This window comes from Stegastes partitus, unplaced genomic scaffold (genome assembly GCF_000690725.1).
Source record: "Stegastes partitus isolate 25-593 unplaced genomic scaffold, Stegastes_partitus-1.0.2 Scaffold947, whole genome shotgun sequence".
NCBI classification, from domain to species: Eukaryota; Metazoa; Chordata; class Actinopteri; family Pomacentridae; genus Stegastes; species Stegastes partitus.
This window is the reverse complement of record NW_007578678.1, coordinates 182,984-198,082: the sequence shown is the minus strand read 5'-3', so window position 1 is coordinate 198,082 and position 15,099 is coordinate 182,984. Positions and strand designations below refer to the sequence as shown.

The 15,099-nt window shown below is 40.3% G+C and overlaps 1 protein-coding gene across 3 annotated transcripts in view; it reads right to left on the bottom strand.

Annotated features, from left to right (window-relative positions):
• Positions 1–2,897: 2,897 nt before the first annotated feature.
• tmod1 (tropomodulin 1) overlaps positions 2,898–15,099 on the bottom strand; it is a 22,305-nt gene continuing 10,103 nt past the window's right edge. For 2 of the 3 annotated variants that reach the window (XM_008294206.1, XM_008294207.1), the window contains 8 exons: positions 12,708–12,824; positions 10,310–10,399; positions 8,790–8,920; positions 8,179–8,286; positions 7,610–7,753; positions 7,073–7,217; positions 6,180–6,279; positions 2,898–4,841 (listed from right to left, as the gene is read on the bottom strand). In XM_008294206.1, coding sequence (XP_008292428.1) covers positions 4,823–4,841; positions 6,180–6,279; positions 7,073–7,217; positions 7,610–7,753; positions 8,179–8,286; positions 8,790–8,920; positions 10,310–10,399; positions 12,708–12,824 — 854 coding nt within the window. In that variant the 3' untranslated portion in view covers positions 2,898–4,822. The remainder of the gene's footprint in view (positions 4,842–6,179; positions 6,280–7,072; positions 7,218–7,609; positions 7,754–8,178; positions 8,287–8,789; positions 8,921–10,309; positions 10,400–12,707; positions 12,825–15,099) is intronic. The other variant, XM_008294208.1, reaches the window with a different exon arrangement.

Genomic DNA, 15,099 nt, shown 5'->3' with positions numbered 1-15,099 from the left:
TCATCTTCTTCTTTTTTTTTTGGTAAATTATCAAGATAAAAAAATATCCTGGGGTAATACAACCAACAAGCTTCTTCCCTTAATCTGTTTTCACTTAGAATCAGAACACTAGAGGAGAATTTTCTCAGCAGACGTCCCAAAAGTAGGTATAAAAAGAAAAATATGCATTATGAAAATTAAATAAAAGGACACTTTAACTCTTTGGTAAAGGCAATAAATCTTCAAAAGTAAATTAAAGCTGCACACGATGAATAAAATGCATGTAAATGTGGCTAAATCTTAAAATTTCACCGATATTGAATTGAATTTCCTTTCTGGGATAAATAAAGTATTTTTCATTTCATTCATATTAAGTACATTTCACTCTACACCCTGCTATATTGATGAGACATTTTATAAAGCAGATAGGTGTGTAGGATGATGGATTGCATAAATGGCGCACTGGATTGATGACGCTACTATATTAGTGACTAATGATGTTTTGTTTTTTTAATGAAACTGACAAAATGTTATAACTGGGTGATAATATTGTACATTCTTAACTTTTACTGTAAAACAATTAAAGGCAAAATGATATGGTGTAATATTAGACACACCTACGAATGGGAACAAACTGCCTACAGTGCATCAAATCACAAATGATTAAATATTTTATTGTAACTACATAATTAGCCTGTTTATTACTTCATATATCAGCTGTGCTATACGATAAAGGCAGACTTGATCCTCTTTGAGTCATTATTAAACATTTTTTAATGGTCATTTTTATAATATACACCTTAAAATCCATAATATTCTGGATTAGACATCAATGACCAAAGTGCCTGAGGGAGTAGAAGGTGGAAGCCATTTTCCTTAATCCTCTGAATTCTACACTCTGCTGTTCTCTTTGCTATTGAAATGTGTATTGTCATCAGGCTAAGGTCTAAAGAGCTCTCTAAGGCCTTCAGGAAAAGAAAAAAAAAAAGGTTGCGAATACCTATGAGCCTTGCAAGGGATTTGAAAAGATCTCCACAACATTTGAAATAAATCCTTCCGCTTTAAGGAAAATCATCTACAAGTGGCGTAGATTTCGAGAACCCGCCGCCCCAGCAAATTCAGCCCGAGAGCAGACCATCTGGTGAAAAACAAGAAGGTAACTCTGCAGCTGGTGGTGTGAAAATGCAAGAGGCTACAATTAAAAAGTGAAGGCATGAATTTAACCTGCATGGGAAGCGTTCCAGGAGATAGTTTGTCAGCGAATATGCAGGCAAAGAGCAGGTGTTTTGGAATTATATGCTGTAGACAGACAGGTCAGAGATGGAGGTGTGTGGTCATATAGTAAAAGTAGACATGTTCACCAATGCTGGCCTTTCAGGAGAAGAACCTCGGAGCAAGTGTTGTTGTGGCCTCAGCCTGCAGTCATTGATACGACTATGAATTCTGCCTCATGTCAAAGAGGTCCAAAAGTTAAACCAGAAATGATCTGAGAAGTGGCTCAAAAAGGAGAAATGGAGGGTTATAGAATGATGCAGTCAAAGCCCAGATTTGAATCCTATTCCAATGTTGTGGGGGGTTTGAATGTTTTGCAACAAAGGGAATTTAAACAGAAGAAATTTCAGTAAGTGGCCCTGCGATAGACTGGCGACCTGTCCAGGGTGTCTCCTGCCTTCACCCTGAGTCAGCTGGGATAGACTCCAGCCCCCCACGACCATAGTGAGGATTAAGCGGTGTATAGATAATGGATGGATGGAATTTCAGTAAGTAGAGACTGGTGGACACGTAAGCAAAACACCTACAAGTTATCAACCTGTGAAAGGGAGCTTCTAAGGCCGCTGAGGGTATTTTCTATCACAAAGAATAACATATCTGTTAATAGTTTTGTTCAAAAAATGAGTGAAGAAGCTAATCTGACTGGGAAAAAAAAAACAGATATTCAAGAAAACCATTTTATCTGTAGGATTAAATACTTGCATGTTCAAATCAGTTTGTCAAAATGCCAACAATTTTACCTGGATGTTCCTCACACTCATCATTTCTGTGATATTGTCACAGTACATGAATTTTCCCACCTCATACTCACGACTGCATCTCAGATCAGTTTGAGGTCTGTTACTTCTAAACATTTTCACACAGTGCTGAGCTACTACAACAGTTTTTCTTGTTTTCTTCAGAATGCTGTGAGGAGAAGCTTCTTCAGTAAACTGGCTGAAGATAATAAGTGTTCAGTGTTACAAGTCAAATGTGTAAAGCTGCTGGTCTGAACAGGGCCGTGTGTAGGAAACATGGACAGTGAACCAAACCGGTGTAATTCTGTCATTTGCCACCGAGCGTCACTGTGGTCTTGATATGGAAAATACTGCACTCTACACATCCATTGAGTGTTTCGCCATCCCAGATGTCCATCCATCCATTATCTATACACCGCTTAATCCTCACTAGGGTCACGGGGGGCTGGAGTCTATCCCAGCCGACTTAGGGCGAAGGCAGGGGACACCCTGGACAGGTCACCAGTCTATCACAGGGCTACACTTAGAGACAGACAACCAAGCACACTCACATTCACACCTACGGACAATTTAGAATCACCAATTAACCTCAACATGTTTTTGGACTGTGTGGGAGGAAGCCGGAGAACCCGGAGAGAACCCACGAACATGCAAACTCCACGCAGAAAGATTCTGGTGCCCCCACCGGGATGCGAACCGGCGACCTTGCTGCGAGGCAACAGTGCTACCAACTGCGCCACCCTGCAGCCCCCATCCCAGATGTTCATTCCGCAAAACTTGCTAATTAAATGACCCTGAAGAAACGCTCTCGCTCATCTCGCCTGCTGTGTATGTACAGCAAAATGACAATACACTTGATTTGATTTGATCCAGGCAGAAGCAGAACAGCAAAGTAAAATTTGAAAAATGTTACTTTCAAGCTTTATTTAAATTCATAAACAAAACAAAACAAAAAAAAATTCAACCAAAACAGGTGAACTATCTAACAAAACAGAGTCAAGCACTACAATATCAGAAGACTGAAGTAAAGAACAGGACACACACAGACCGTGAGTGGCTCGTTCACCTTTAGCTCTCAACATTCACCTCTTGTAGAACACCGGCCACAGCACAGACGACACGGTAACAACATAGTGATATGAAATAACATTAAATGGGTCAACGAACCCTTAAACATGCTGTCAGATCTTTTTTTTTTTTTTTTTTTTGCATCTCCGAGTGCCAGTTACAGGCACAGTCATTCAAGGAAACACGGATGTTTCGTAAAGCAGGTAATTTCATCTTGAGCTAATAAAAACTAACACGCCACTTCCTGTGATTTTTACTGGAGCTTTAGTGCCTGGTTAGATATCAGCTAACCCTTCTGTTCCCTCATTGTGTGGTGAATCGAGTAAAAGTTTTGCCTGATGGGAAGAATATTTCCATTGTAAACTCCTACAGGATTATTTTATGTTCAGTTTTTGACTTAATTCCCATTAAGCATATTGAAGAAGCATTCCGATGTGTAGATATTCCCTTAACGTTTCTTTCTATTAAAAAAGTAGTTCTGTCTTAGAAGTTTCCCCGTTTTTTTAAATCCAACATCCATCACTGAAACCCTCCAAATCAGGATTGAGGCGTTAATGTGAAACCTGTAATAAACAACAGTAGCAACCACTTTATAATAAAACACACATTTTTAGCTCCAGTAAATACAAATAATAATAATAATAAAAAAAAAAAAAACAACACAAAGACTCAACAAACCAGACCTGGTTAAAAGTGTAACACAAACCCATTCAAATACTCGCAGCTTGTTTGGGTTATCATTGCAGTCTGACTGTAGGCGAGTACTTCTATATAACAGTGCAGTGTTCAGACAGTATCTTACAGTGGATTCCGGAAATATCTGACTTTGGTTTATAGGAAAAAACTAATTGAATTGACAGATGCCTCCCTGGCTGGCAGGTAAAGACTGATAATAACTTTCTTTGACATTTTTACATGTGTTCTTACACTATCCAGCCCAGTCAAGTTATTTGAACGGCTTTTGACTCTTTTCCAGGTCTGTCTCAAATAAATATATTATGGTGACAAATCTTACAGTAGCCAGCTTTACAACCTGTCCGTCAATTACTGAAGAATCTGTGTAGCTTAGTATCTGATGGAGTCACCAAAGGACTCTGTTTATGAGGAAAAAAAGGTAGAATGTTAGCTTTTAATGATTTTCTCAAAATCTGATATTATAGTATTTTATTCTTACGGTGTGTCAATTTCAAAAGGCTTGATAGAAAAAAAACTTTGCACGCAGACATTGGAGCAACAACAGAGCTGCTGGGAGCAGCAGTAACGACAGCACAACTCATTTACAGCACAGTAATAATAATTAGAATCCATTCAACTCAGCAGAAACAGGGGTCGCTAAAAGTTACCCATCGACTTTCAAATGGGCCCACATTCAAAACCAGACCTTCAGCCCCTTTATTAAGGAGTCTAGATCGATAAGATATTAAAGGATTCAAAATGGCTAAGTAGGCGTTTGCCTGGTTAGTTTGTACAAAGAGGTACAGTTTATTGTACTCGTGCTAATGTCACTCACGGAGCTCAGGAGGTTGCTGCCGATTAATCCAGCTGGATCCTTTAATATCTGTTGAACAAAAGTCTGTAATTTAAAAAAAAACAAAAAAAAAAGTTCAGAGATTGTCTCTTAAACTGAAACAGTGGAACCTGATGTGGAGGACGGCGATCCGGGCCGAAGGGAGTCGTCGATGGTGGGAGTTGAAGGTGAACAGGGAGTTGAAGGTAGCCCCGGTTTCTACACATTCGTCCGACACTTTGGGAAGATGGGTCCTCCCTCAAGCCTTCTCTTTCTTACTGTGGGCGGAGAAAGAAAAAGCCATGACAATTAGATACAAAGAGATCGCAATCTAGAGCGTCATCTTGTGCACAGCGAGGTCTGATTTAAGCAAGAAGAGAAGCAACTGAAAGGAGAGAGTAGCTTTCAGAACATGAAGATCAGCTGCAAACAGCTTCAGCAAGTGAGACATGAGTAAGAACAGGAGCTGGAAAAGTGACTCTGGGACAAATAATCAGAAATTAGTTTGTGGAATCTTGAACAATAAAACAAGTTTGACTCTGAACCAATTTACACAAAGATCAAAAACTAGGTGATAACACAGGAGCTACCTTGAGCGTCCTTTCAGTTTATACTGTTATTATATCTTATTAAAGTTAAAAAAGCAAATTCAGCCACAAACTAATCACCATGAAAGTGAACCCAAAGTCTCTGAGGCTACGGAGGGGTCTGGGGAACCCTTTGCCCAGAAGATGATCCAGCTTTGGAGGTTTGAAGAGTGATGTTTAGAAGAGCAGAAGAGAGGATGAGGCTGAGCAGAGTAAGCCAAATTCCTGCAGGCGATGCAGGGATGGTAAAAACACCAGATCAGGAGAGGAGGAATGAGCCAAAAAGTAAAACTGTCACAGAGGAAGATAATGGACTTAAAAATAAAAACCAGAGCAACACAGCAGCACGTGTTTGCTCTGGAAAAGTGAAAACAACAGACTTCTGCAGCTTCACGGTGAAGACAAAAGAAAATGGAACACCCAGAAGCTGCTAAAGCGAGAAAAAACTGAGCAGTTTCAACATTTACAATCAGATTTTATAAACAGAAAAAGGCGTACAGAGGATGCTGACAGATAAAAGATGTGCGTCTTGTTCAGTGTCAGGCTTGAACTCAACTTCTGTCATATGTTTTCATAGAACAAATAGCAGAAGCGAACCTGAGCTCCCCTCTCATCTGTATCTGTCTATTTTGGAAACTTCATCTTATCTGCACAGTTATTCAGGTGCATTTTAAAACCCAAGATTGTTTTATCTTTGCAATACCTTCAGTGACATTTCATTGCCAAGTTTATTCGAGTGCTTTAAACTTTTCAAGAGCTCAATCCCATTTATTGAGTCCCAGATCTTCCAGAGTTCTTGCACTTTTTTGGAAATACACAGGGGGCCTAAGAGTGGCCTGAGATGACTAGGAGCTGAGAAGAAGCAAAGTAAAGCCAGGTGCTGCAGAGAAGCAACAGAAACTCCTATAAGAGTTTGACAAGAGGAGGCAGAGCTTCTGGTGGGCTGGAAAAGAAACCAGGAGGTGTTGGCAGCAGAAAGGCAAGGCTGAACACTGTTGTGTTTGGGTTTCGGTTGTGTTTTCGTTTTACTTAGTCTTGGACTTGAACTTTTTCCCGAAGGCTCTCTCCAGCTCGGGGACAGACAGAGTGAGGGTGAAGGAGCCGTCGGAATCTGACCTGACGACTCGGGCTTAACGATGAGCAGGGTGGAGGAAAAACATATCACAAATTATGACAAACACACTTAACGTCAAGGACAAGAATACAAGCAGATTGTAAAACCAATGGAAGCAACAAAGCAAATAAACCATATCCAAACATACCTGAACTAAAACCTTCCCTGGAGGTGCAGAAATGGCGTTGATTCAAACACTTATCCTCTCTAAATTAACTTTAACAAGCGCTGACATTGTGAGGCTTATAAGGCTACGTATTTGTTGAGTCTGTCAGAGAGAAGTTGATCCAGCTGAGCTTTTTTCGATCATGAACATTAACGTATTTTATAACATGTTAAATATGAACTTATCGAATACAGGAATCGCCGCCATAACTTGCGCACAAGCAGAGCAGAAAACATCTCCTGCACTCGTTCGGTTCTGTTCTCCCTCTCATGCACGAAGTCTTTTCTTAGTATTGATGTCATAACTCAGGAAGGTAGTGTTTTGATTGGCCGAGGCCCTCTGGCCGTACTACTGAGTTACCGGCCGATGATATCACTCTGATTCTTCTATTAGACACTGATTAAAGTAGAACTCACGGAGATATAGTGAAGATAAAGAGTCAACACTGACAACCAACGCTGCCAAACGCAATACTATTGAAAGACAGAGTTACATAACGAACATGAGGCGAATCTGTCATCGAATACATTACGTACGAGAAATGTTATCGGTTTGAGTCCAGCCCAAAGTCATGTTTCTCAGTTTAATTTCTCCGAAACGGCATCTGTGTTACCAAACGCATGTGTGTGCCTTAAAACCCACCCAAGTCGTTGTTGTTCATCATGGCGTTGGAGCCTCGGAGACGCGGGCCCTGCTGGGTGAAATGATACCCAAACTTCAATAATGTGGTGTTTTTCTCCAGCATGCTGGCGATCTCCATCTCCACTTTGTTGCCTAACGGTTGGCTCTGGAGTTTAGAGGGAGCGAGGGTTTGGATGGAGGAGAAGAAATAGAAAAAAAAGAAGTGTATTTGTGATGAGATTGTGGGGACACACACACACACAAAAAGGCAAGAGAAAGGCTCACTGCAATGACTACATCCCCTCTAGGGCCACTACAAATGATTTCCACCTTCACTTTAATCAATCACTGCAGGCTAATTTCTAAAAAGGACTAAAGGAAATAAAAAATGAGTGAGTCACAGCTGCTATGCAGAATGACGCATCACAATGCAGTGTGGGAACATTAGACTGAAGTGGCAGCGATGGTCTGTGTACACAACCTGACGCGCACTTTTTTTTAGTGTGTATAAATCGACATGTTCTCTGTGCAGTGGGTCGACCGTGTGCCGGTTGGTACCTGATTGTCTATCTTGAGCTCCAGTAGTGTGGTGTTGTTCTGCAGCGACTCTAGGAGGGAAAGGATTCCAGTCCCCGTTATGAAGTTGGACTCGACGTTCAGACTCTTGAGCGTCGTGTTCACCTTCAACATCTCCGCCAGAGCCTGAGAGAAACAAACAGCACGTCGTGGATCTTATCTGCAGCGTTGCTTACAACTCACATGCTCTGTAATTCTGCTACTGATAGCCACATTAGGTAAAATAAAATCTGCATCAGGTGTCTTTGCAATAGTGTATATATGTTAAAATGCCATTTATAAAGTGAAAAGTGAGCTGTTATAGATAAAAACTAAATAAATACTTCATTAAAATAAAGAGTGGTTAAATCTTGATAAAAGCACTGGACTTACACTGGTAGATCAATCGTAGCAACTGGACTTGTTTGAGCTCCTTGAAGACGTTTCACCTCTCCAGTTGGATGAGAGGTGAAACGTCTTCAAGGAACTCAAGCGAGTCCAGTTGCTACGACTAATCTACCAGAATAACCACGACCTGGATGACTGAGAATCTTCACAGACACTGGACTTACAAATGCTACGGGGTCATTGCTCCTGGTTCCTACGATACTGAACCTCTCCACCACAGTGTTCTTCATCAGAGCCTCAGCGTACGCCTTCAGTGTGCGGACGGGGATGTTCTGGGTATAAAAACAAAGACAAAATTACATCCCTGTAAATGTCTTTATTATAACAAACTACAACCGCAAAGATGAATTCTGAGTTGTTTAAATTTCCTGAATTATCATTATTAGTAATTATTAGTAATTGTTATCATTTAAGAAAGATTCTTTTATAAAAAAAATGTTCTCAAAAATAATTTTACAAAATTGTTTAAACTGAATAAACAACAATAACAACAATAATAATGATGATAATATACAAAAATTTAAATATGAGTTTTCTTCTCTCACAAAATAAAATGTGCAGTTTTAAATTTAACATTTTAATTAATCTTTTTTTTTTGTTGTGAGACCAGTTTGTTTTCTCTCGTGGTCAGTACTAGAAAAGATCGATTAACAGAGAAACAGATGATTCATGTTCAACAGAACTTCATCATGTTTCAGTTAAAAAAATATACTGACCAAATCCAAAATACATAAAAATCAAACGCACACATCCTCCTTTTGATCCTCACTCTTACCCTGATGTTATTGAGGTTGACCTCCACCAGGTCGGGATCATTACTTTGCATTCTCCTCAGAGTTTCTTCTACATCGGTGGAGTTGGGCTCCTCATCGGGGACTGGTTTATACTGGGTGCACTGGATCACACCTGGTATCCAACACAAGTACAGAACAATCTCATGCACAACAGGAGACAGCTGGAGGGTCTGAGTAAACGTACCGCAAGAAGAACACATTAAAATAAACGTGCAGTCCTGTCGTCACTTGACACATGTCCTCATTAAGAGTTTAAGAGTCAGCCAATTTCCAAATCTACTTCACTGCGCACTGTAAACAGCATTATCTGAGTAATTAATTGCTTGAGCGTCTGTTAACACGTCTGCCTACATGTACGTCTCTCGCCAAACAAAGCACAGCGTTCTATACTCGGACGTGAGAATGATTCGTATCCTCTCAAAAAAAAAAAAAGGGAACAAGTGTATTTTCCAAAACTGTTACGCCAAGAGATGTTAATCCATAACAGTGAAGGAGTTTACAGAGTCCTCGCCAGGCATTACTAGTATTTTATGAGTGTTGTGCAACTTTTAACTCAACAAAATCTGTTTATTTTGTGCTCTAGTTAAAAAAAAAAGGGGTTAAGTTTATAGTTGGTAAAACCTTTGTGGAGTCACTCTGATAGATGATTTAAAACAAACAGAAAAAAATGCTTCCTTTGGTTATTTGGAACAACAAATGTGTTCTTTCAGTATACCATATTACATATATGGCTTTTTAAACATAGTCTCCCATCGTCTTCATGTCATCAATGCTCAAACATTAAAAAAAGACAAATTATCCAAACACTGCTTTATACGGCATCCTGTGCATCTCCACTGAAAACAAAGCGACTGGCAATTTCGGCAGGCGAATCGCACACTTTATAGCTGCTTCTCTTTATGAGCCAGTCATATTTGGAAGTCTCTGACTGTGTTTAGAGCTGTGGGAGAATCTATAGGATGAGCCACCAGACAAGATAAACAACGGCTCATTAACTTGTGTGTGCGTGTGTGTGTGTCTGAACGTGATGAAGGGGTTAAAGTGATCGCAGAATACAATAGTTTACATTAGTTAGCACAAGCTGAAGTATAAACAGATGAATCATCGGTGATGCTCTATTCCTCAAGTAGTTATAGGGCAACGGATGAGCGTCTGCATCTACTGACGTTCATCTACTTATTAACTCTATTTGAGCTCGCGTCGAGGGCAACAGAAAAGACTGAGCCCATTGTCTTTGGTAAAATAAACTTACATTCTGCCAGCATGAGCTCATTTCGCTCGCAGTCCAACCCGCTTGAGCATTTTTCTGGAATGAGGTGATATTTTCTTGATAATCGCTGAGTGATCTGCTTTATTTTAGGCTACTTTTACTCGTTTCCCAGCACCGAATGCATTTGTGGTTGTGTCAAGTGAAGGCAGATCACTCAAGTTGGCAGATTTCTCCAAATAAAGACTCATTAACATACATTTTGGAACTCGTGTGTAATTGTGTGTTACATACTGTTGAGGCCTTGCTTGTTGACTATGGTGCTGCTGGCGAGGGCTTCATAGTACTGCTGGTTGCTCATCAGGGTGTGCATGCCCAGGATGGCTGGAAGAATAAAGAGAATGAATATCAGAAAAGACAAATAAAAAGGAGAGAGAGAGAGGGACATCGGTGCTGCGGGTCTGTAGATTTAATGAACACCCCGTTGCAGCCAGACAGCGGACTAACTTGTTAATATATATACAGCACAAAAGCTCTTGCAGTTTCCCCAAGCGAGCCAAGCCTGGCATCGGCTGTTTTAATAATCAAGCATTTGTATCCTGTACGGTTTCAGGTCCAGGAGTTTAATTGGCAACTTGTAGTGGCTTTGATTTGTGCAGCTTCTGCTCTTGGTTGGCTGCCTGTAGATCAATATACCGCTCCAACCTTCTACATCCTACTAATAAAGGATGTCAAGAAACAAAGCCTGTCAAGCCAGGCGTTCTCTGGCAGAGCAGTTTCCGACAGAGCACTTACTCTGAGGACACTCTATATAAAAGAATGATTTATAGAGGAGTTATTGTTTGTTTGCCGGAGTTTGCGAGCACCAGGCTGTGTTTGCTGAGCTCCCGACCACAAGCTGCTCTTAGAAGAAAGCGGAAATGTTATCTCCGGCAACTCCAGAGACACGGTATCCTCAAATATATCTCGTTTATGTTCTGCAGTATTATTCCTGCTACGCCAGTGACAGTAGCGATGTTGCACATTTACTCTGGCAGCATTTAAACTAAATGTGTTTACTCACTCTAAAACAAACACACAGTCACTCTGTGTACTCCTAATAACCTGTTAACTCAACTCATTAGCTAAAAAACTAAACAGGGTGTTTTGATGCCAACGAATGTTTCTGGAGTAGCAAAGTGTATTCCACATAAGTTGGAGGTGCGGATTGTCTTTGAGAAATTTAGTAAAAGCACAATTTAATCAAGTTAAGCCAGTTATATGTCTTTAAAAGGTTATGATGTATTAGGGTTAGGGTTAGGGTAAATGACAAAGGTTAATAAAACCTCTGTTCTGTCAGCAGCAATGTGTAAAACATCGAGGGATTATCTGCGATATTTCTTCAAGTATCTGTTTTTGCCACTGAAATGAATGTCGGAAGCCGTAGTTTGTCAAAATAAAACTAAAGGTCCAATCAAGTTGCACATTTTTTGTGAAAACAGATGCAACGTTTTTTCAGTACATGCAAAAATCTATTTTATTTGCTACAGCAGCAGCATCTATTATGCATTTCACAGAAACCTCTGGTCATGCATGAACACCAACAGGCCAGTAAGAGCTCCACTGTGTGTGTCGACCTGCGCGTTTTTCTGAACATCTGCTCATAACAAAATGACAACATGAACCAGGCAAGGGAACCAGAACTGTTCCATGCAAACACGCTGTGCAGTCTGCAGATACCCCGGATGGTGCTCAGCTAACGGACAGACAGATCCAGCAGAGATGAGGGAGGTGAAGAAAATGGAGATACTGATGGAGAGATGAAGGGGAAGGGTGGATGGAAGGAGCGCTGGAGGAAATGGAGAAGAGTTAGACTGAGGAAATGAAGATTGACGGGAAAGTTAAAGCCATGACGGTGGGTTTGTACTGATTAGTGAGAGTGCTGCGGGGATTGAAAACAGTTAGACAATGACATTTTGGAATATTTAACAGTGCAAATCAAGACTATGGATATCACACAGTGGATTATAGATGTATTTGAGTGTGTAAGAGTGAGCATGCTTCATTTCTTTCTCTTTAATTTAGAAAAATAGACCAAGAACTTTTGGAGAAAAACAAATGTTCAAAATATCAACAATGAAATAGGTGAAAATCTGTAAACAAAATGCCATCTTTTCATAAAAATACTGGTACATTTGTTGGAATAACACCAATACGTCTATCCTGTAATACAGTGGTCCCCAACCACTGGGCCGTGGACCGGTACCGGGCCGTGGGTCATTTGGTACCGGGCCGCACAGATAGAATAAAAACGTTTTATTGGTTTATTTTTATTTCCAGCGGAGTCTGCAGGGTGTTTTATTTTGAAACATGACTAGCTCGTCTTCCCGTCACTTCCGTTTGTGTTCGTTTCCCGCACTTGACTGTCAGTTTTTACGCCCGGCTGCTAAACGAAGCCGTCAGTCAAAAACAAACGTCTCAGGAGAGCTGCTTTGGAAAGTGGAAGAGACTTGATACTGAGACAGAGGAAAAGTAAACATGTTAAGCAATAAAAAGTAATTTTATTTATTTATGAAACTTTTCAATAGAAAAAAAAAACAATTATTATTTGTTATGTGCGTAATGACCGGTCCGTGGTGCAAAAAAGGTTGAAGACCGCTGCTGTAATACATGAGCGTAAGGTGAAGTGTGTGAGAGTGTCAGGGTGTGTTACCAGCAATATCACAGAGTTCAGCATCAGTAGCACTGGACAGGGCTTCCTCCAGCTCCGGCTCTAGAGTCACGCTCTCTATGATGGGGTCCACCATCTTTTTAGGCACAAAGGCTTTTCCTGTAATATGAGGGGAGAGATTTAATACAGAGAAATAAACTGCAACTACTGCTACTATGATAACTAGTGTCACTGACCTTTTTTGCATAAAATTTAATGCTTATTCTAAACACAATTTGGCCCTTTGGAATTGTATTAATTAAAGGTTTCCCTCCACACCCACGCAGGTGATTTTGAAATCGGTTTGCATCACACACATAAGGAGAAACTTCACAGATATTCTTCTCTTTGATCTGAGACCTTTTTTTGATAATTTGTTGACTACTGAGTTCTACAAGTTCTGCTCTATTCAGCTGAAAGTTCAAACAGTTCGACAATGAACCAGCATTTCACGTGGAACTGAACTCCATGTCGGAGAAATACAGTGACTCTACACATACCACAGCATCAGTGCTACACAGAAACCTAAGCATGAAATATAAACGATTGCCATGACATTTTGCTTTTTATTAATTTCAGATATACCACACGATCATAAAGGGAAAATACAACAAACAATGAAAAAACTAAACAAACGCAAACAAATAAAAACCTACAATAATGTCTGAAAATTAACAGAATGAAGTTTAACTTATTAGCTCCAAGCTGCTACATCAAACCTTATATTTTTATAAACCTCAAGAGCTCCTTCACTGTTCCACTTTATTATATTTGCAATATATTTGTGTATTTTGATCAGTTGTTTTATAGCTGTACTTATATTGAGACTGTCATCCAGACTGCTCCACAGACTTTTTTGTGGTGTACAGTTTTTGATTGTTTTGTTTGCTTCAAACAAAGAAACTCTTCGTGCATCTATTTCATTAATTAACTTGTAAAGATACATTTATTAGCACAAAGTTTTGGTGCTCGAGCTTCATCAAGTAAATTGTCAAGCACAGTCATCATTTGCCTGTTGAAGGTCCATCCATCCATCCATTATCTATACACCGCTTAATCCTCATTAGGGTCGTGGGGGGGCTGGACTCTATCCCAGCTGACTCAGGGTGAAGGCAGAGGACACCCTGGACAGGTCACCAGTCTATCACAGGGCCACACTTAGAGACAGACAACCAAGCACACTCACATTCACATCTACAGACAATTTAGAATCACCAATTAACCTCAACATGTTTTTGGACTGTGTGGGAGGAAGCCGGAGAACCCGGAGAGAACCCACGCTGCACGGGGAGAACATGCAAACTCCACGCAGGAAGATTCCGGTGCCCCCACCGGGACGCAAACCAGCAACCCTGTTGAAGGTCCAGCACCAAAATAATGCTCTTAGGTTAAACTTGTAGATACCCTAAACTGGCAGAAAAAAATCACTGAAAAAATGAAGACCAATATGTTAGAACTTAGAACTCCTCCTGAAATACAGTACAGGAATATGAGATTGAAATGTAAATGTCAATCTACGGTGAAGTATCACACAAACATGTAAGGTAGAGGTCAGTCCAGCTGCCCAACTCCATTCTCTGTTACATAACAGCTGAGCAGTCTGAGGTGAGTATCCTTCATGTCACCTGACTTCAGGCTGTTGTCACTTCTTCAGAATATAAAGACCCAGAGATTTGTGTCTTCACTGACAGCTCTGTTGTGTCTGTATTTGTGTGGTCTGCTCCTCGAATGTCAGCCAGATATTTTCTGACCCCACATATGAATACAAGCTGCTGTGAGAGGAGATGTAAGATTTTCCACAGAGCAGCTTTTTGAAGTCACCCATGCCTTCTTTCAGTTACAGTTTGCAACACTGCTGAGCTCAAAACAAAAGCCGGGACAAGTGGAGTTGGCTTTATGTCTGATTTACAGTTGAAAAAACAACAGCACAAGAATGTGATGAAAGTGACAGCATGGAGACCTTCTAGAGTTTCACATTGCAATGTCTGGTATCTCTCACCATCAATCACATACTTCTGTGTCCACACCAGACTGGTCCCTGCTAACTGACAGATCTCTGAGGACCTGATGAATGGTGGACTTGTGGAACTGGAAGGCCTCTGAATGCTTTAGTCTAACTGTTGGACCCTGTTACAGTTTCTCCACTGTAATTTATCAACACTGGACATTGCGTTTCATTTTCATTTCCTGGATAATTCAGTCATTTACAATATTTAGGAAAACCAGTTCACATTTAAGTCCAATGCTTTGCAATTTTGTAACCTATTTACCCTTTATCAGCTGCTATTTTGTTTGTGCTTTGTGATCTATCTATCTATCTATCTATCTATCTATCTATCTATCTATCTATCTATCTATCTATCTATCTATCTATCTATCTATCTATCTATCTATC